General features: G+C 42.7%; 1 protein-coding gene across 1 annotated transcript; it reads right to left on the reverse strand.

Moving 5' to 3' along the window:
* Positions 1-13735: 13735 nt before the first annotated feature.
* On the reverse strand, positions 13736-14611 carry bub1b (Mitotic checkpoint serine/threonine-protein kinase BUB1 beta). The gene is given in 1 exon segment (NM_001141511.1): positions 13736-14611. A coding segment is annotated over 1 exon segment (273 nt). The 5' UTR covers positions 14090-14611; the 3' UTR covers positions 13736-13816.
* Between the last annotated feature and the right edge of the window lie 7560 nt (positions 14612-22171).

The raw sequence follows: 22171 nt of genomic DNA on the forward strand, positions 1-22171 counted from the left end.
CTTCATGTCTTCAAGTAGCTCTGTGAGAACTGATACAGAATCCCTGTCTCCGGGATTCAGAATGGTCCGGAAGAACTTGCTCCAAAACGCATCGCTCCGGTCACTGTAAATAAAAAGAGTTTGCTTGAGGGACAGGGGATGAAAGACAATATCTGCATCCCAATAATCTAATAATGTGTCCTTTCTCCCGAATTGTGCACTCCTTCATGGATTTGGTACAAGGCCGCAGGACCAGACGGATTGCTAGGACGCATACTCAGAGCTTGTGCTGACCAGCGTCTTCACTGACATTTTCAACCTGTCCCTGTCTGAGTCTAATACCAACACGTTTCAAGCAGACTACCATAGTGTTCTTGGGCACAGGGACTACCGACCCGTAGCACTCACATCTGTAGCCATGAAATGCTTTGAAAGGCTGGTCATGGCTCACAACACAAGTATCACAGAAACCCTGGATCCACTTCAATTCGCCTCAGATGTCGCAAACACTATTGTACTCCCCACTGCCCTCTCCAATCTAGACAAAAGATTAGCCTATGTGAGAATGCTGTTCATTGACTACAGCTCAGCAGCGTTCAACACCATAGTACCGTCCAAGGTCATCATCCAAGCTAATGACCCAGGGACTGAACTTCTCCCTCTGCAACTGGATCCTGGACTTCCTGACGGGCCATCTACAAATGAAGGGTAGGCAACAACACATCCGCCACGCTGACCATCAACACGGGAGCCCCCCAGGGGCGCGTGCTTGGTCCCTCCTGTACTCCATTCACCCACAACTGTGTGGCCGTGCACGACTCAGACGCCATCATTAAGTTTGCTGACGACGCAATGGTGTTAAGTCTTATCACCGACGACATGACCTAGCAGTTTGGTGCCAGGACAACCTCTCCCTTAACATGAGCAAAACAAAGGAGCTGATCATGGACTAGAGTAAACAGAGGGTCGAGCACGCCCCCATTCACATCAACAGGGCTGTCGTGGAGCTGGTCAAGAGCTTCAAGTTCCTCAAAGTTCTACAGCTGCACCATTGAATGCATCTTGACTGGCTGCATCACCACTTGGTATGGAAACTGCTGTCAGAGGAAAGCCCTAAAAATGGTCAAAGACTCCAGCCACCCAGGTCATAGACTGTCTCTGCTCCCGCACGGCAAGCGGTACAGGATAGAGGGCAACCGATTAATCGGCATGGCCGATTTCAAGTTTACATAATCTGTAATCAGCATTTTTGGACACCGATTACATTGCATTCCATGAGGAAACTGCGTGGCAAGCTGACCACCTGTTACGCGAGTGCATCAAGGAGCCAAGGTAAGTTGCTAGCTAGCATTAAACTTATAAAAAAACAATACATCTTAACATAATCACTAGTTAACTACACATGGTTGATGATACTAGGTTACCTAGCTTGTCCTACGTTGCATATAATCAATGCAGTGCCTGTTAATTTATCGAATCACAGCCTACTTCGCCAAACGGGGATGATTTAATTAACAAAAGCGCATTTGCAACACAAAAAGCACAACCGTTGCACGAATGTACCTAACCATGAACATCAATGCCTTAAAACCTGCATATTTAGTTAAGAAATTAATGTTAGCAGGCAATATTAACTAGGGAAATTGTCACTTCTCCTGCGTTCATTGCACGAAGAGTCAGGGTATATGCAACAGTTTGGGCCACCTGGCTCGTTGCGAACTAATTGACTAGAATTTTACATAATTATGACATAACATTGAAGGTTGTGCAACGTAACAGGAATATTTAGACTTAGGGTTGCCACCCGTTCGATAAAATACTGAACGGTTCCGTATCTCACTGAAAGAATAAATGTTTTGTTTTCGAAATGATCGTTTCTGGATTTGACCATATTAATGACCTAAGGCTCGTATTTCTGTGTTTATTATAATTAAGTCTATGATTTCATATTTGATAGAGCAGTCTGACTTAAGCAGCAGCAGGCTCATAAGCATTCATTCAAACTTTACTGCTTTTGCCAGCAGCTCTAAGCAATGCTTGTTTCACATCTCTGTTTATGACTTCAAGCCTATCAACTCCTGAGATTCGGCTGGCAATACTAAAGTGACTATTAGAACATACAATAGTCAAAGGTATATGAAATACAAATGGTATAGAGAGAAATAGTCGACGCGTCATAAGTCCTATAATAACTACAACCTAAAACTTAACTGGGAATATTGAACCACCAGCTTTCATATGTTCTGAGCAAGGAACTTAACCGGTAGCTTTTTTTTAACATGGCACTTTTACTTTCTTCAACACTGTTTTTGCATTATTTAAACCAAATTGGTTTCATTTTTTATTTGTGAAATTTTTTGTTTCATTTTTTATTTGAGAATATACATAAAATCTATTTTGTAAATTAAAATAAAAGTGCTTGTCCAGTATTGTTGTAATTGTCATAAAAAACAACAACAAAAAACTGGGCCGATTAAATCGGTATCGGCGTTCGAAAAAATAAATAAAATAAAATTTAAAAAAATAATAAAAAAAATAAAAAAATCACAAAATTGGTCAACCTCTAGTACAGGAGCACCAAGTCTGGAACCAAAAGACTGCTGAACAGCTTCTGCCCCCAAGCCATCAGACTGCTGAACAGCTTCTGCCCCCAAGCCATCAGACTGCTGAACAGCTTCTTCCATCAGACTGCTGAACAGCTTCTGCCCCCAAGCCATAAGACTGCTGAACAGTTCATCAAGTGGCCAACCCGACTATTTACATACACAGGGTATTATCTATCCCGATTGCCTATTCACCTTTACTCCTACCTAAGTGTAGATATTACCTCTACCTCATATCCCTGCACATACTCCTTGTATATTGCCTCTGTCATTTTATTGTGTTGCCAAAAAATAAATGGTAAATCTGTAAAAAAAAAAAAAAACTAAACTCTGCATTGTTGGGAAAGGGCTCATAAGTAGGCCTTTCACAGTGAAGTCTATACCGGTTGTATTCGGCGCATGTGACAAATGTGTTTGATAATATGGTGAAAAACAAGAGGATTGGAAGACAGGAGTCAGTTGTGTTCCAACATACCTAAATGGCTTCCTAACCTCATCATGTTCTCTCCATGACCACTTATCAGGCAGGGTCATCACTAGTTACCACAGGCACAGTCAGAAGGCCCGCCTACTGGACCAATCAGATGAGGGTGTGTGATGAGGCATATTCCGGTTGGAGGGAAATGCCTCACTTTCGAAATAGCATCTCGAGTTCAAGTTTGATATATAATGTGTATATCAAAACATAATACTGTGTATTAAAAGTAACGTATGTAAAGTGCAGGAATAAATGTAACAAAATATCAGTAAAAAACTAAAAATGTAAAACAAAGTTACATTTGTCCTCCTAAGAAGGGGGTGGATGGGCTAATAGAACATTTCCAGACAGGATTCACCCCAGTGTTTTACCCAAAAGGCTCAGACTTAGTTTCCATCTATGCGGGCCGGCACCCATCTCTCACTTGGGGCCAAAGCCAGGCCACTGGTACTTTTCAGATTTCATTAACATAAATGGCTAAGTGAACTTTTAACACCTCACAAAGCAAAAAAGGTTGAAGTTGTCATATATATATATATATAAAAAAAAAAAAATGAAATATGTGAAACTACATTTTACAAAATCAAGGTGTCAATTTGTCAACATTCCATTTTAAAAACAATGCAGATATTAAACCTATTTTGGTTTAACACAAGTAGTAAGGGAAAACAAGCTCGCTAGGAGAGTTTGAATAAGACATCAATTAGGACTCTGCATTTAAAACGGTTGGTTTATTAGATAATAAATAAGCTCATCATCGATGAACACTAGATTCAAGCAACGCAAGTCTCTCCTGCATACACATACTCCCTCATCTGATTGGTCGTTCCCCACAAACCGTATGCCGGGGTACACCTCATCACACCCCCTCATCCGATTGGTCGAGTAGGACAGGCCTTCTGACTGTGGCAACTGGTGAGGACCCAGCGGCAGGACATGACAAGAGGAAACCGTACTATACCTTGGATGTGCTTCCTGATATTCCTCCAGTGTCCACACAGAGTCTTCCTTAACCAGGCGCATGGTTCTCTTCTTCAGCAGAGTGTGGACAGTCTCTGCAATGCCCAGGAGATCCACCTGTAATCAGGGAGAGCGACAGCTACTGAACTAGGGGAGAGCAACTCTCTCAATTGTAAATGGAGGTATCGGGTAGATTTTTAGAATGGGTATTTTTAAATATACGTGCCACATTGGAACATTTTACATGAAAAGAAAAAATAATTGCAGTGCAGCTTACATAAGGGAACATACATCCTACATAATGTAAATAAAGTATAAAGATGCTGATGGGGCAGGCCAGGGGTTTTTGGGGCGTGCATATCAATTAAAAATAGTGAAACTGACTTTATTCTTGAAGTCTTTCAACTTTCCTCTGGAAAGCATGTAGCGATGTGACGATGCCAACAAGAGGCTGTAGAGGTGTACCGTACCTGATAGGGGCTGGCAGAGGGGTCTAGTAGGCCCTGTGTGATGAAGTTCTGGGCTGCTGGGAGGCTGTGTGCTGCCGTCACCTCTGGCTGAAGCTCCAGGTCTACGCAGCAGGAGAAGTCCAGCGCAACGGCAGCACCAATCTCATCCATTGGTTGATCATAAGGACTGAGGGGGGAGCAGAGAAAAAGAAGAAGACTTGACTAGTAGATTATATGACTGGATTTAAAGACCAAATCCACATGTAGGGAAACGGCCCTACTGTTCATCTCCCACAGCGAGTGAATGCAAGCATGCAAGGACTACAGTGAGTCTAAGTAATATGCTTGTATGTCAGGAGTCTGAACTACGCATGCAAGTCTGCGTTCAGCAACTCATATGCATGCGTGGCTGGCCGTGTCTGTGTGCATACCGATTCATGACCAGTGTGTCTGGACTGAGAGCTCCGTGGATCAGGTGGCAGGAGTGCATGAGTCTCACCAGCTCCACAGTCTGCATGGCCAGGGAGGCCACGATTTCCTCAAAGGACTCCTCAGCCACCTCCTGTGTATGCCAGAAGGAGAGGAACCACAGACCTTAATGGTTCTTTCTTATCAGAATGCTGTTCTTCACATCATAACTATGTTTTTTTTGCAAAAAGAACACTCAACAACTAGCGGTTCTTATTGGACAAGTTCAAATAGAACCTCCTCGTTTCAGATCCCTTACTTCCGTTTGATGCCTACTGAACACAACCCAAGGTCGACTATAAAATGACATCTTGCAAATGGTTTATACACCGAGCTATTGTTATTTTATGGGTGGGGAAAGGTTGCAAGATCGAATCCCCGAGCTGACAAGGTAAAAACCTGTCATTCTGCCCCTGAACAAGGCAGTTAACCCACTGTTCCTAGTCCGTCAATGAAAATAAGAATTTGTTCTTAACTGACTTGCCTAGTTAAATAAAAGGCAAAAAATAAAAAGCAGATTCTATAAGGGTACAATAATGCAAGGAGGACAGGGGTGGAACTACCCACACGCAGTGTGCTCTGCTGGGGGGCCTTGTGGACCGTGACGCAGCCATCCTGGAACAGGAAGCAGCGCCCCGCGTCGTGGACAGGTGCCTGGGAGTCCCGGGCTAGTCGCTCCCTCAGTTGTGAGCCGATGTAGAAGTCCCACGGCACCGCGGTGCGCTCCAGCTGCACAAGGCAAGAGTGACGTGTTAGATCTCAACTCACTGGAGAACACCTTGTAAAGTAAATGTCAAAACCATCATGTTGATCTCATGGACTGTCAGTCATTGCATCCATAGAACCATATATGGACTTGATTTCTCCAGCTACATCCCTCAGCTTTATAGCAAAACAAGTGGCGGGGAAAAACTAAACTTTGCCGTTATAATAAAGCCAACGTTCCGAACGAACCAGCAGTGCAATTTTGCTTAATCTGCAATTCTAGAGCGATAGAGGTGGAGTCTACATACAAACAGTTTGAGGTGGAGCGTGCATGTAGGAAATTATTCAACTCATCAACTCACATGAAGGACAGATATTTAAATCTACTTTGAGTTCAGTCATTCACTGCCTTACCTTAATGGCAACGTCACCCCCACCTTGGCCTGCATAGATGGAAAAGTTCTCATAGTCCATCTTGGAATAGGTAGCAAAGGTGTCGTTCCCTTTAAGCAAGATGGTACAAAGAAGAAAAAAAGATGAAAAAGCGGTGTAGAATTATAATCCGTCATTTAAACCAACCGTCCAGCCTTTTATTAGTTGAACTACCTAGAATCAGCACATCATCTTCCTCAGCCATGGGAAGGGGACCATCCTCTGAGTAGAAGTTTAGAAAGGAGCTCAGGTCCACTTGATCCAGCAACCGTTGTCTCACCCTCACACTGCAAGGGTCCTCAATCACAGGTTGTACTGCAATACCAGGAAGGAAGAACAAGGCATTCCAACATCAAATAGACTTTCCTTATTCCTTACAGCGCCTAGTGAAGCCAGGAGTCTTAAATATACTAGTCATACAAAATGAATAGAATCCAAAGTGAATGGGCACTGGGTTGAAGCCCCAAATAGTCAGATTCAGCAGTGTTAAATAGGTGAAATGAAATGTCAGTGTGCAATTGAGCACATGAATTCATAACTAATAGTTTCTTATGGACCACATGGAGTTAAGTTACCTACTATGGACCAATGCTTCTACTGTAACATAAGATTACAAACAATCAATGAAAAGGTATTTTAATAAAATGCTTATTGTTTTGTCCACTAAACTGCCATGTGCCACACAATTCCATGATTTTTACATTGATTGAGGTGAAATACAGCTTTCTTGGACAGCCAAAGAAAAGGCAGGCAAGAATTTATACTGGAAGTAGGATTGTGTGTAATTCAGCACTGGCAAAGTTTTTTTTAATTATTTTTTAACATTTACGTCATTTAGCAGGCTCTTATGCAGAGCGACTTACAGTAGTGCATACATTTCACAGACCCCCCCCCCCTTCTCTGTCTTGGTCCCCCATGGGAATCAAACCCACAACCCTGGAGTTGAAACCGCCATGCTCTACCATCCAGATACTCACTGCATGGTGAATTCTGGTCCATGGCTTCGGGGTGGGGTTCTGCGTGGCTCTCCTCCAGCCTGCCGAGCTGGTGGACGGCCTTGCCTCCAGAGTTTGTGCACACAGAGGAGGCGGAGGTGGGGCCTGAAGCCATGGAGCCCCAAGCCTCCAGACTGGCTTCTTCGATGGGGCTGCAGAGCAAACATCAAGGAGATGGTCACAAGTGCCCTGTTCAAATAGATATTATCTTGAAGTAATTACTGTTCTGACATAATTGGTGAAAGCAATACAATGGGTTTTAGAATGTTGGTAGCTCATTAGAGCTGCACGTTATGACTTTTCCCTTTATTTTCCATTTGAGCGGGGTTGTGTTCATTAGGCATGAAACTGAAGAAAAGGTGTAAAGAGGGGAGGTACTACCTGAACTTGTCCAATAAAAAAAACGGGTCATTTTCAGATACCGTCACAAAACATTTTACAACGGTGTGCCCGCATCAATGAACACAGCCCCGGCTTATCATCATGACTTGCACTGGCAGAGACGGTTTAGAATGACTCTGGGAATGACTCCGGGAGGGAAAGGGGACAAGCGACAGAGCTCGCTGCCATCAAACTCTCAATAAGGCTCGTGGACCCTTGTCCGTCAGGTCAAGACATTGGGTGGTCAAACTATACCTGAGCTTCTTCCTTCCGTCTGAGTCAGCGTCAAGTTGAGGGGTAATGCCGGGCTCCTTGGTCAGAATGCCAGCATTGGGCAAGACCACCCTCTGTCCCATGGCGTGATAAGGAGAGGAGGCCATCTTGGCAGCCTTCACAAAGTCCTGCGTGTCCTCTGGGCTGGAGCACAGAGTCTTGTTCTTGTGGCCGCTGACCACCTCCTCGTTCAGGGACTCTGTTCTCTCTGGGAAGTTCTGGAAGGTACAAGTCAATCAATCTACCTATTGATATGATTTTTTTGTGCAACCAGGAATTTCCAACAGAAAACATACGTACACTAGACTGAGCTCAGGTCTGAGTTAGCAAGACCACACAAACAGATCTGGAAACAGGCTATACATTCAAAGGCAGCGGATCATTGATGGTCTTGCCTGAGCTGTACTAGATTAGAGAGGTCACTTCGTAGCACAAAATAAAAAAATTCTGTTCCAAAAACTGTCCAAACCTTAGATAGAGTCCGTTCAGAGTGGGGGATAGTGCCAGCTGTCAACAAAAACAAAAACACGATCACCTTTGAACCTCTGAAACACTTTGATTAGTGTCATTGTTCCCACATAATTATTAGTTATCCAAATAATACTGTGTTAAAATAACATGTTTTAACCCATGTTACAAAACTTCCTTAATACAGTTTTGAAGCAGGTTGGTATTTAGAAGACTTGTGTACATTCTGAATTACCTGGAAACGGGTATGGAGTCTTAAAGCAAAGACCTCTGTCTCCAGCAGGTAGGAAAACATCATCTAAAATAGCAATCAAGTCAGATAAAGGCCAAGTACAGGTCAAAGTTGATAATTGACTATCAAATACCTATATTTTTGTACATGTTGCATGTATAGCACAGATGCATACTGTAATGAACACAAACCTGTACACATGTCCTTTTCACGGGGAATAGAGTTTCTGTAAAGTAAAATGGGGGGAGATATTTCATTGTCAGAGCCTAATTCATGCATGTCAAAGTATGACTTGTTTGACTGTCCATGACAATGTAAACCAGACTTAAGTAATCAGGCCTGAGGTGTGGCATACAGCCAATATACCACGGCGCAACGCGGAGTGCCTGGACACAGCCCTTAGCCGTGGTATACTGGCCATATATATTATTAACTAACCCTAGAGGTGCCTTATTGCTATTATAAACTGGTTACCAACGTAATTAGACCAGTAAAAATAAATGTTTTGTCATACCTGTGGTATATGGTCTGATATACCACGGCTGTCAGCCAATCAGCATTCAGGGCTCGAACCACCCAGTTTATAATGTTTATTAATGCAGTGACATATGACAGGAGTCTCAATGGCTTACCCAGACCCATGTGCGGCACCAGACTGGGATCCTTCATCAAAGATCTGGAAGGCCATTGCATTCTGTTGGCTGGTAGGTAGGGCAGATCCAGACCTACACTCTGTTATTTGCATGTACTCAGTCCCAGTGACCTAGGAGCAAAAAGTCAGGAAAATTGTTAATTTTGCATGAAAACACTTTTAGACAGCAGGGTTGTGTTCAGTAAGGAGAAAAATGTTTAGAAACTAACTTGTCCAATAAGAAACTAATTTTCCTGTTGCAACCCCTAGGATATTTTTCAGAAGCAGTGGCAGAGTGGTGTTGGGTATTCCTGGGGCATACATCTACACAAATAAAAAAAAATGCCTGATGCATACAGGGGAAATACTGGCTACGGTGCGCTCTACTGAACACGACCCAGATAGTCTAGTAGCAGATAGTTAATATGGTTATCCCAAACAAGTTGCTTTCACAGTCGACGTCAATGACCTCTGCAGTTTGTCAAAACACTTTCTAGCTGGGTTTCCTAAACAGACCAACTGAAAAGAAAAAGGGACGGCAAATCACAATTGCAAAACACATTGGACATTTGCAATGCAAGCTCGGATATCTCAAACCAGGGTAGTGTTCAGTAGGCACAAAATGCACCGAAAGGGGTAGATAATAGCTGAATTTGTCCAATAAGAAACCTTTTCTGTTACAAAATGTGTCGCTACGGTGTGCCCTAATGAACACAACCGTGGATTAAGAGTCTTTGCCACTTGCCTGTTGTGGTCGTTGCTGTGATTGCTGCAACTGAAGCAGTCGTTGCGTCTCATCTATCTGTTGCCTCAGCCTCTCCTTGGCTTGGCTCTGCTGTTGAATCGTCTCTATCCAAAGGAAAGGGAGGGAATAAACAATGAATAAAGGGGCATGGGTGGTTGACCTTGAATATGCCAATATGAATTGAGAAAAATCTGTGAAAAAGACAAAAAGGGAGGCCCCGGGTGACGGTGTGAAACAGCAGTCGAAAGCAGAGTAGCCCATGTTATTCCCCGACAATTTGCATGAACATGGGATACACACACACAGCTTTACCCAATTATTTTGTCCAAAACAATATCGGTTGTATCTCTATACTTTGGATGCATGTGAAAACAGGAAATATGTCCTGGAACATCCCAGGTATAATGTGACAGTTACTGTCCAATGGTAACCTTCGATTTCTTGCCGCTTGCGTGCAAAGTAGTGTTCGGCGCGCAGCTCTTCGATGCTCAGCTCCACAGGGCCATTCAGCAGCAGCTCTTTGAGGTACATGCTCTGTTCATTCACCCCGCCTCCTCCCTCCTCCAGCGCAGACTCCTCTTTGGAGGGGGGCGGGCGATCAGAGAGGACCGTGTTCACTGCCGGGTCAACCTTACACGCAGACCTGTAGCCGTGGAGAAAGGGGAGGAGATTATTTTTGCAGCATTTAGTCAGAGATAAAACATTAGCTAGCCTACTTGGTTAGTTAGCTACTACAAACAAGAGTTTCCATGGTTTCTAAGAGCGTAACCTGATCATTGAGAGTTTATGCATCATCAACTTGTTGTAATTTACTCCTTTTACTAAAACACATTTTTGACCAGAATATGCACCAACATTAATTCTGAACAGGTAGAAAATTCATGCGAGTGGTCTTTATATGCATTTATGAATCTTACTCTTTACACTTGAGACATTTGTAACAACGAAATTAGTTGGCAGAGTCCATCTTTAACCATGAGGGGACTTACTCTAAACTGGCCCTAGATCAGCTGCTTGAGATAACTTTAGTCCTCCTCCATTACTCACACAGAAGGGGTCTGGTCTAGAGGTCAACCGATTAATCAGAATGGCTGACGAATTAGGGCCGATTTCAAGTTCTCATAATCGGTAATCGAAATTTTTGGACGCCGATTATATTGCAATCCACGAGGAGACTGTGTGGCAGGCTGACCACCTGTTACGCGAGTGCAGGCAGCAAGGAGCCATGGTAAGTTGCTAGCTAGCATTAAACTTATCTTAACATAATCACTAGTTAAACTAGTAATATCAACCATGTGTAGTTAACTAGCTTGTCCTGCGTTGCATATAATCAATGCATGCCTGAAGTTGTCACTTCTCTTGCATTCAGTGTAAGCAGAGTCAGGGTATATTAAGCAGTTTGGGTCGCTTGGCTCGTTGCGAACTGCGCGAAGACCATTTCTTCCTAACAAAGACCGTAATTAATTCGCCAGAATATTACATAATTAGGACATAACATTGAAGGTTGTGCAATGTAACAGGAATATTTATACTTAGGGTTGCCACCGGTTCGATAAAACACAGAACTGTTCCGTATTTCACTAAAACAAGCGTTTTGTTTTCGAAATTATAGTTTCCGGACTTGATCATATTAATGACCGAAGGCTCGTATTTCTGTGTTTATTATAATTAAGTCTATGATTTCATATTTGATAGAGCAGTCTGACTGAGCGGTGGTAGGCAGCAGCAGACTCGTAAGCATTCATTCAAACCACACTTTCCTCCGTTTGCCAGCATATTTTTGCAATGCTTGAAGCATTTTATTAATTTTATTATATAAGCTGTTTATTACTTCAAGCCCATCAACTCCTGAGATTCGGCTGGCAATACTATAGTGCCTATAAGAACATCCAATAGTCAAAGGTATATGAAATACAAATGGTATAGAGAGTCCTATAATAACCTAAAACTTCTTAACTGGGAATATTGAAGACATGTTCAATGACAAGGAACTTAAACGGTAGCTTTTTTTTTTTAACATGGCACATATTGCACTTTCACCTTCAACACCGTTTTTGCATTATTTAAACCAAATTGAAAACGTTTCATTATTTATAAAACTAAATTGATTTTATTTATGTATTATATTACGTTAAAATAAGTGTTTATTGAGTATTGTTGTAATTGTTATTATTACAAACATTTATTTAAAAACACATTTTTAAACTATCTGCTTTTTTTGGTCCTCCACTACTCACACAGAAGGGGTCTGGTCACCCCCCTCCACTACTCACACAGAAGGGGTCTGGTCACCCCCCTCCACTACTCACACAGAAGGGGTCTGGACATCCCCATCCACTACTCACACAGAAGGGGTCTGGACATCCCCATCCACTACTCACACAGAAGGGGTCTGGACATCCCCCATCCACTACTCACACAGAAGGGGTCTGGACATCCCCCATCCACTACTCACACAGAAGGGGTCTGGACATCCCCCATCCACTACTCACACAGAAGGGGTCTGGACACCCCCCTCCACTACTCACACAGAAGGGGTCTTGACACCCCCCTCCACTACACACACAGAATATGTCTGGTCACCCCCCATCCACTACACACACAGAAGGGGTCTGGTCACCCCCATCCACTACTCACACAGAAGGGGTCTGGTCACCCCCATCCACTACTCACACAGAAGGGGTCTGGTCACCCCCATCCACTACTCACACAGAAGGGGTCTGGTCACCCCCATCCACTACTCACACAGAAGGGGTCTGGTCACCCCCATCCACTACTCACACAGAAGGGGTCTGGACACCCCCATCCACTACTCACACAGAAGGGGTCTGGTCACCCCCATCCACTACTCACACAGAAGGGGTCTGGTCACCCCCATCCACTACTCACACAGAAGGGGTCTGGTCACCCCCATCCACGAAAGGCTGGAAGTTGAGCCTGCTGGCAGGGACCGTAACACTGGAGGCAGAACACCACGACTTCTGGGGAATCTGCCATGACAAAGAACACCCCCTTAAAATGGCTTAATAATAACAGTTATAAACAGCCAAATACAAAAAGGTTTCACAGAAAATGGTATTAGTTCCATATTAAAACAAACTCAAGTCTACCAACTCAATTCACTACCGGCAAGCTATCTCGACAGTCTCAGATTAGAAACAGTGCACATTGATGCAATGAAAATGACAGGTCAAGTTATCTGTGGAGATGGGCATCTGCGGTCAAACCTTGATGTGGACCACTTGCTCAGGTACGACTTCGTTGTCTTTGGCCCTGCTGCTGGGTGGTGCCATCCAGGGTTCCAGCTTCAGTTCTGCAGCTTCAAGGGAATCCGCCTGGTTCTCGTTAAACCCCGGGATCGGGTTTTTCTGGATGTGGCGAGCAGACCGTCTGGGCAACTGCAAGTTCAGCCTTCGAGAGTGTCCTACCAAAGACAGCAAAACAGTTCAACCTCTTCATCCCTACTTTACTTTTAACCAAAGACTCAGTGGGATTTTCTTGCGTCAAAGTACAGAATTCCATCAGAAAATACTGCATTTTAGAACATTTTCTAAACATCAACCAAGATCGACTCTGGAGCCACTTTCCTCTAAGACGGTATTGAATTCAGAACAGCGCCGATTGGCTGAGAAAGCCCCATCTACCCACCCATTGGTAGAGGAGCAACTTTGCAGCAAAACCCCTAGTAACGACCACAAAGGGCTAACCTGCAGCCTCTGTTCGATTGACTGGTGCAACAGCCTTCTTCCTCCCCCGTGGTCTCAAGTCTACCATACTGGTTCTTGCTGGTTCTGTTTCCTCCTCAGCTGCAGACATAGCCTGATGGGCCACCCTGGCCTGGAAACCACTAAAAGGAAAAAAATAATAATCACCAAACCACAGATATGCAAGGACAAGGGCTGTGCCTGAATACTCATTAAATCACTATAAAGTAATGAACTAATAGTACATACTGTTCAGTACAAATGAAAATCTAAATACTATGGCTTATTTGTAATGAATGATGTGGCATGTTGTTTACAGCCTACTCCCTTCCGTATATGACGTAGACAGAGGCAGACATTGGACAGCTAACAAGGAATGGACAGAGACAAGGAGCACACACTTGTGATATTGCTGAAGTTTATCCATGGGCTGGGCTCTGCACTTAAGTCCCTCTTGGAAGATGGCGTCTGCCTTCTGGAAGTTGCCGTGCTTCTCGAACTCCTCCGCCCAGGTAATGTAAAGGTCAGCTCGAGTGAGTCCGATGCCGTTGGCCTGCATGTAGCTGAACATTTCCAGGGGCTCCATGCTGTTCTGGGCCTACAACACAACCCAAGATGGGTCAATTGTTCAGAGTTCTGTATTGATGCAAACAGGTGGGTAGTGATAGCATGCAAGTCAATGTCTGTGCTTTACCCACTAGTAATGTACAGTATATTGAACGGCAGGGGTTGGAACAGAACCCAAAAAATAACATTGAGGAAATGAAACAAACGTTCTTTTCAAATCTTGAGAACCGGTTAATGTTGTTTTTTGTTCCAAAAATATTCCTAATGTCTAGTCTATAATTCAGTGAAATGATGATGCTAGTAATAGCCTAAACACATTCCAATCCACATCATGATGTTCTGTATTTTAAGCCAAGCTCCCTCCATGTCCACCCTCTCTCCTCACCCGCGAACTGTCCGTTGCATCTATCGCTTGCACTTACAGTATCTGTCCATCAAACTAGCTTACCCATTCCATAGCCAGCTGCTCTATCCATGCTAATAAGTGGAGTAAATTAAATAATTAAATAGCCAAATGTAAAAACGATTGATTTCACTAGGTAATTAAAAAAAAAAAAAAAAGTAACTTTGAACTGATACTTTTTGGGGTTCTAACTGGTTCAGAACTTTATTCTTCCGGTCGGAACACGAACAGAACAAAATAAATAGGGATTATTTTCAGAATGATTGGAAAATGTATGTTCCAACACATTCTCAATTTGTTTGAAAATGTTACGAGCATTTAAATATGGCTGTAAATATACATTTTTACACCTAGTATTAGCTTGGGGAATACAGCGAATATCGCTCCATTTCACTATTGTCAATGAAGGGAAACAGTGAAACTGAGCAATATTTCATTTGGATTACAATATTCCAGGCTATACTTAGTAAAGCATGTGTTTGCAAATGCGATATTGTATGAGTGGGCAATAAACTGCCTTAGCTCTTGCTTAGCGCAATAAACAAATTGGATATGAACAAGATCACGCATAAAATGTAGATATTCTCATTGACCACCAGAGTGTGATCATAGAAGCGAGGCACACAAGGCTGTCGGTATTCCTTAATCTTTTGGCAATCCATGTCATGTTGCCGCTCACTAGCTCTGGTCCAGGGCGTTGGCAGAGTTTGTCTATGGAGTTCAACGTCGTTCAATACAGGGCGGTAGTGGAGGATCACGCACTAACGACCTGGACTAGCAACTCACCAAATTGATCCAGAGGTTGATGTAACGGGGGTCATCGTAGTATTTCTTGTCATGAGCAAAGAGCTGCACAGCCCTCTCCAGCATGACCGTAAGACTGCTCTCCTTACTACCCTGGGGGTAGGTCTTGAGTGTCCATTTTAGGTACCTGCACAACACAGAAGCCAAAGTTGTGTATGGTCCCAGAGTGTGTGTGTCTGTGGTCAAACTATTGTCCCGAGGGACATTTAGGATTGGAAGCAGGTTTAACAAGATAAAAAAATAAAAAAAATTAAATGCTTTATACAAAAGTTAAAAACAGATCACACAAAAACACAGAAATACCATCATGGCAGGTGAAGTTAGGGAGCATGGGGAAGTGTATGTCTAACTGTGTGTGTGTGGTGATATTGAGTGAGGTGAATTGCATATACTGCTGCACATCTCACCTATCCCAGATATCAAGTGGATCATCTCCAGTGTACATACGGAGTTCCAATTCAAACGCTCTGTGGGGCACAACACGGAGCTTTAAATTTTATAGACTGAGCCTTGTGAACTTTTAAAGATATGCCTCATGTAGAAACGCACCAAATCCACACAATACCAAATTCTAGAACATATATCTCTACACAAAACCAAAACAGAATAGCCCGGACAGTGATTCTTATCATCAAACCTAAAATGGTTGAATATAGCTAGCTAGTAACATTGTGAAGACAACGTTGTCGACATACTGTCTCTGTTGCTGGATAGCTGCATGGCTGGACCCCTCTTGGTGGCTGAGGTGCAGACCAGTCACAGCCAATCCCTCTCTCAATGGCTGGATGTTCTCTTTACAAAGCTCCCGTTCTGCCATAACCACAACTTTGAAAGAAAGGGTACGTTCACTAGCTAGTTACTTTAAAATTGTTAATATATAAAAAGTAGCCTACAATATAGATTACAACATGACACCGTACATACGCACTTCACTAAAGTTTTATTGAACGTATTGTACTGAATTTGTCAGTGTTCATTCTACATTACTAACGCCAGCTAACTAACGTATATTCATTTACGACTAGAATGCAAAACAAAAACACTTAGGCACTTACACTTGGTAATAGTAACCGAAGCTAGCTAACAGACAGTATGTGGCTGAAGTAACACTTACAGTTCAGTCATTTAGCAGACGCTCATATCCATAGCCATTGACAGGATAAATTAGGTTTAAGTGCCTTGCTAAAGGGCACATCGACAGACTTTAGGCCAACTTAGATTTTATCAACGACACATTTGGTGATTTAACTAGCCAGCAATCTGCTGTTCATGACACACTAGCTAGCTAACTTTCTTGGTTTGCATTTTTGTTATTTTAGTAATAGTGAAACGCCACTCGTTAAAATGCTAACGTTAATTTGGCAGCAACACAGTTATTGTATAGCTAACGTTAGCTAGCCTAATGAAAGGGACCGGTCGAGTTTGTGAGCTTGTAACGTTAGTGGTAGCTAACGTTACATACATTATGTAACGTACAACTCAAACTTAGCTAGCTAAAGACAACTTACAGTTTCTGTAATTATACAAAATATATTTACCGTTTCTTTTCTGAAATCTTAGATTGCAAAAGGTGGCTACAGCTGGTTACGCCTGTGCTTTACACACATTTAAAATGAACCGCCAGCAAAGGACGAAAGCGATTGGATGATTTATTTTTTGATCCGCCTATTCGTCTTCTTCTTCTGTGGGTTTTATGGCGGACTACAACCCCAAAAGGTGTGTTGCCGCCACCAACTGGACGGGTTGAAGCCAAAACAAGGTCAAAAGAAAAGCCATATGTTATAGGGAAACTAACTTAATCCACCCAAATAAAAATAGTACAATGATAAAGCAAAACAAAACTCCCACTTCTTCCTTCTTTCAATTCTCCATATCTCCCTTCTCAGGCTCTAGGGCCTGAGAGGGTGGTACGGCTTGTGAAAATATTCCATGTAACTCCTTCTTCGGAAATCTTTCAGCCCCAGGAACCGCTCTGCCGCTTCCACAATGATTTCTATCTTCCTGAACCTTCTCTCCACCTTGGCAGTGCCATTTATCACCATAGCTATAAAGGCCACAAAGTCCCCCTTCTTAACCTTTTAAATGTCAGGATCCTGCAAGTGAAAGGCAACCCCTGCAGCCTGCAGTGAAGGCCTATCTACCACCATGGACTCCATTCACACCTCATTTTCTTTCACCCTTGTGGGGCATTTGAAAGACGTGGCTTCATGGTTCCAACCACAATTGCAACATGTCACATTTTCATCACTTTTATAACATATAATATGATATTTTCCACAACTTGGACATCTCGGTTTCTCCCTTCTGCAAACACTTAAAACATGACCAAAATCTTTACAATGATCATTGGTCTTGGGATAAATGCTCTAACTCCGTAGTTAATATACCCTAACTGCACTTGAGTAGGGAGAGACTCCATATCAAAAAACAAAAGAACAGATAGACTCTTCACTTTTTCTTAATTCACCACACAATTAATCCGAAGTACATCAATCACTCCAGGAATATTTTTCATCTCTTCAACATCTACTTCCCATGAGACTCCAGACATAACCCCCTTGAGGGGTGCCCTGTTCCTAAGAGACACACACACACACACACTTCAAACTTATCAAATCGGGTGAGACGCAACACACGTTTCTTCTGATCCTCAGAAGCACAAAAAATCTAAACCAACCCGAGTCTCCTGATCCTCACAGCCTTCACTTTACCCAGCACTCTCTCCACCAGTCTGGATATCTCAAATGGATTCCTCAAGATTGGTAATTCGATGATCTGCTTCTAATTTATAAACCGTACTCCTACAAGATACGAAGTGACATTCTCATCACTGTAGTATAGTTTGCTCCGTTTTCCATTCTTTTGGACAATATTCCAATTCTCCTTGATTTTACCTCTATGAGATTCAGAATCCACTTCTTCATTCCCCTTCCTCCATCTTTTTCTCCTTTCTGAGTGGATAATGTCACTGCACTTCCATAGAAATGGGTAGATTCAATTATTCTGAGCCGCGGGGCACCGGCCAATGGCCTGTGACATGACCAGGCAAAAGGGGTATTGGAGGAGCACCCTTTTGAAATGGAACAGTAATCTGAGCTGCTCCGTTATGTTGTCAACAAGGCAGCATGGTGCATCGTCCAGAAACATCTCTTTTCCATAAAATATATGTTTGGATTTTCAAAATAGTTGTCATTGGGAAGGCAGATTTTTACCAAAAGCAATCCCTTTTGCATGTGAAAACATAGAAGCGTACCTCGTGTTTAATTACGTTACTTTGTTTTAAGGCGACTTCCCGTGGGCTTTAAACGAGGCATCTGGCCAAACGGTTCCAAAACGAATGCAATTAACTTTCGCTCTATGCAAATTACCCAGGTGCCTGAGACAAATATGACTTAACTAAAGGTAAAAAAATATATTTTATATATATATATATTTTATATTTTATATATTTTTTTACCTTTAGTTGAGTCAGTTAAAAAACTTCTTCAGAATCGGTGGGTCCCCTGTGGGACGGTTGAGCTAATGTAGGCTAATGTGATTAGCATGAGGATGAAAGTAACAAGAACATTTCCCAGGACATATACATATATGATATTGCCGGAAAGCTGAAATTCTTGTTAACCGAACTGTACTGTCCAATTTACAGTAGCTATTACAGTGAAATAATACCATGCCATTGTTTGAAGAGAAAGCACCGTTTTGAACATGAAAAATTATTAATGAAGAAATTAGGCACATTTGGGCAGTCTGATACAAAATTTTGAACAGAAATGCGATGGTTCATTGGCTCAATCTAAAACTTTGCACATACACTGCTGCCATCTAGTGGCCATTAATAATACATTATGGGTTTTCTACATTATGGCCTTTAATTTCAAAGATGATAGTACAAAAAATACATTTTTTTTCATTTTTTTTCTTTGTATTATCTTTTACCAGATCTAATGTGTTATATTCTCCTACATTCCTTTCACATTTCCACAAACTTCCAAGTGTTCCCTTTCAAATGGTACCAAGAAAATGCATATCTTTGCGTCAGGGCCTAAGCTACAGGCAGTTAGATTTGGGTATGTCATTTTAGGCTAAAATTGAAAAAAAATTGTCCGATCCTTAAGTTAAGAAGGTAGAGCAGCGCTTTATTATGGACAGACTTCTCCCCATCCTCGCTACTCTTCAATATATACTGCTCAAAAAAATAAAGGGAACACTAAAATAACACATCCTAGATCTGAATGAATTAAATAATCTTATTAAATACTTTTTTCTTTACATAGTTGAATGTGCTGACAACAAAATCACACAAAAATAATCAATGGAAATCCAATTTATCAACCCATGGAGGTCTGGAGTTGGAGTCACACTCAAAATTAAAGTGGAAAACCACACTACAGGCTGATACAACTTTGATGTAATGTCCTTAAAACAAGTCAAAATGAGGCTCAGTAGTGTGTGTGGCCTCCACGTGCCTGTATGACCTCCCTACAATGCCTGGGCATGCTCCTGATGAGGTGGCGGATGGTCTCCTGAGGGATCTCCTCCCAGACCTGGACTAAAGCATCCGCCAACTCCTGGACAGTCTGTGGTGCAACGTGGCGTTGGTGGATGTAGCGAGGCATGATGTCCCAGATGTGCTCAATTGGATTCAGGTCTGGGGAACGGGCGGGCCAGTCCATAGCATCAATGCCTTCCTCTTGCAGGAACTGCTGACACACTCCAGCCACATGAGGTCTAGCATTGTCTTGCATTAGGAGGAACCCAGGGACAACCGCACCAGCATATGGTCTCACAAGGGGTCTGAGGATCTCATCTCGGTACCTAATGGCAGTCAGGCTACCTCTGGCGAGCACATGGAGGGCTGTGCGGCCCCCCAAAGAAATGCCACCCCACACCATGACTGACCCACCGCCAAACCGGTCATGCTGGAGGATGTTGCAGGCAGCAGAACGTTCTCCACGGCCTCTCCAGACTCTGTCACGTCTGTCACGTGCTCAGTGTGAACCTGCTTTCATCTGTGAAGAGCACAGGGCGCCAGTGGCGAATTTGCCAATCTTAGTGTTCTCTGGCAAATGCCAAACGTCCTGCACGGTGTTGGGCTGTAAGCACAACCCCCAGCTGTGGACGTCGGGCCCTCATACCACCCTCATGGAGTCTGTTTCTGACCGTTTGAGCAGACACATGCACATTTGTGGCCTGCTGGAGGTCATTTTGCAGGGCTCTGGCAGTGCTCCTCCTGCTCCTCCTTGCACAAAGGCGGAGGTAGCGGTCCTGCTGCTGGGTTGTTGCCCTCCTACGGCCTCCTCCACGTCTCCTGATGTACTGGCCTGTCTCCTGGTAGCACCTCCATGCTCTGGACACTACGCTGACAGACACAGCAAACCTTCTTGCAACAGCTCGCATTGATGTGCCATCCTGGATGAGCTGCACTACCTGAGCCACTTGTGTGGGTTGTAGACTCCGTCTCATGCTACCACTAGAGTGAAAGCACTGCCAGCATTCAAAAGTGACCAAAACATCAGCCAGGAAGCATAGGAACTGAGAAGTGGTCTGTGGTCCCCACCTGCAGAACCACTCCTTTATTGGGGGTGTCTTGCTAATTGCCTATAATTTCCACCTGTTGTCTATTCCATTTGCACAACAGCATGTGAAATTTATTGTCAATCAGTGTTGCTTCCTAAGTGGACAGTTTGATTTCACAGAAGTGTGATTGACTTGGAGTTACATTGTGTTGTTTAAGTGTTCCCTTTTTTTTTTGAGCAGTGTATTTTGACCATGACAGTTTACAATCCAGGGTTACACCAAGCAGTTTAGTCTCCTGAGCTACAGGCAGTTAGATTTGGGTGTCATTTTAAGCAAAAATTTTAAAAAAGGGGTGGATCCTTATTAAGAGGCATTAAGAACAAATTCTTATTTACACTGACAGCCTACCGGGGAACAGTGGGTTAACTGCCTTGTTCAGGGGCAGAACAACAGATTTTTACTTTGTCAGCTCGGGGATTTGATCCAGCAACCTTTTGGTTACTAGCCCAATGCTCTAACCACTCAGCTACTTGCTGGGATTTGTAAAATTGTTTTTCTTTAATTTGACTGTTTTCCACCCAACAACATTCAAAAAGGGTATTTGCCACCCCTGTATCCAACTGCAATCCATCTTTCACTGAAGTGTAACTCCCTATTACTCCTCCATGGTTAGATAAGAGCCGATGAAATGTATCTGGCAAAGATAGACAGTCATGTACAGTAACTACAGTAAGGAGAAAGATACAGTATGGTAAGAAGAAAAATATTATCCTCTTATCCAGTTATGGAAACAGTCTATATAGGCTATATCATTTTGTGACCGTTTTGCAAAGGTATGCTCATTACTGTAATATGATACAGTATATACCGTTTTATATATTGTATGTTATATTATAAAACTTAACACAAAAAAAACAAGCTCATTTGTATCAGTTGGTGGTTGTTGACGTGGTCGTTGGCTAACATGTCTCTACCTGTAATCCCTTAACCTTTGTTGTCTGTCAACTGCTGTACGGTGTCAAATTATGAGCTGGGCGTTAAACCATATTCCCTTACGTTATATTTTTATTCAGTATAAATAGATAAAAAAGGGCAGTAGCTATGCCTAGAGTATAGACTAGCAAGCAAACATGGAGCAAGACAGAAAAGTCAGAAAATGCAATATAATACATAAACTAATTCAATGGTAAGAACATTTGGGAGTAGTTTGAACCAGCCTCAAATGAAATAAATTACGTTTAATTAAATATTTGTGGATAGGTGCAGTGAAATGTGTTGTTTTACAGATAGGTGCAGTGAAATGTGTTGTTTTACAGATAGGTGCAGTGAAATGTGTTTTACAGATAGGTGCAGTGAAATGTGTTGTTTTACAGATAG

The sequence above is a fragment of the Salmo salar genome, chromosome ssa15 (assembly GCF_905237065.1).
Source record: "Salmo salar chromosome ssa15, Ssal_v3.1, whole genome shotgun sequence".
Taxonomy (NCBI): Eukaryota; Metazoa; Chordata; class Actinopteri; order Salmoniformes; family Salmonidae; genus Salmo; species Salmo salar.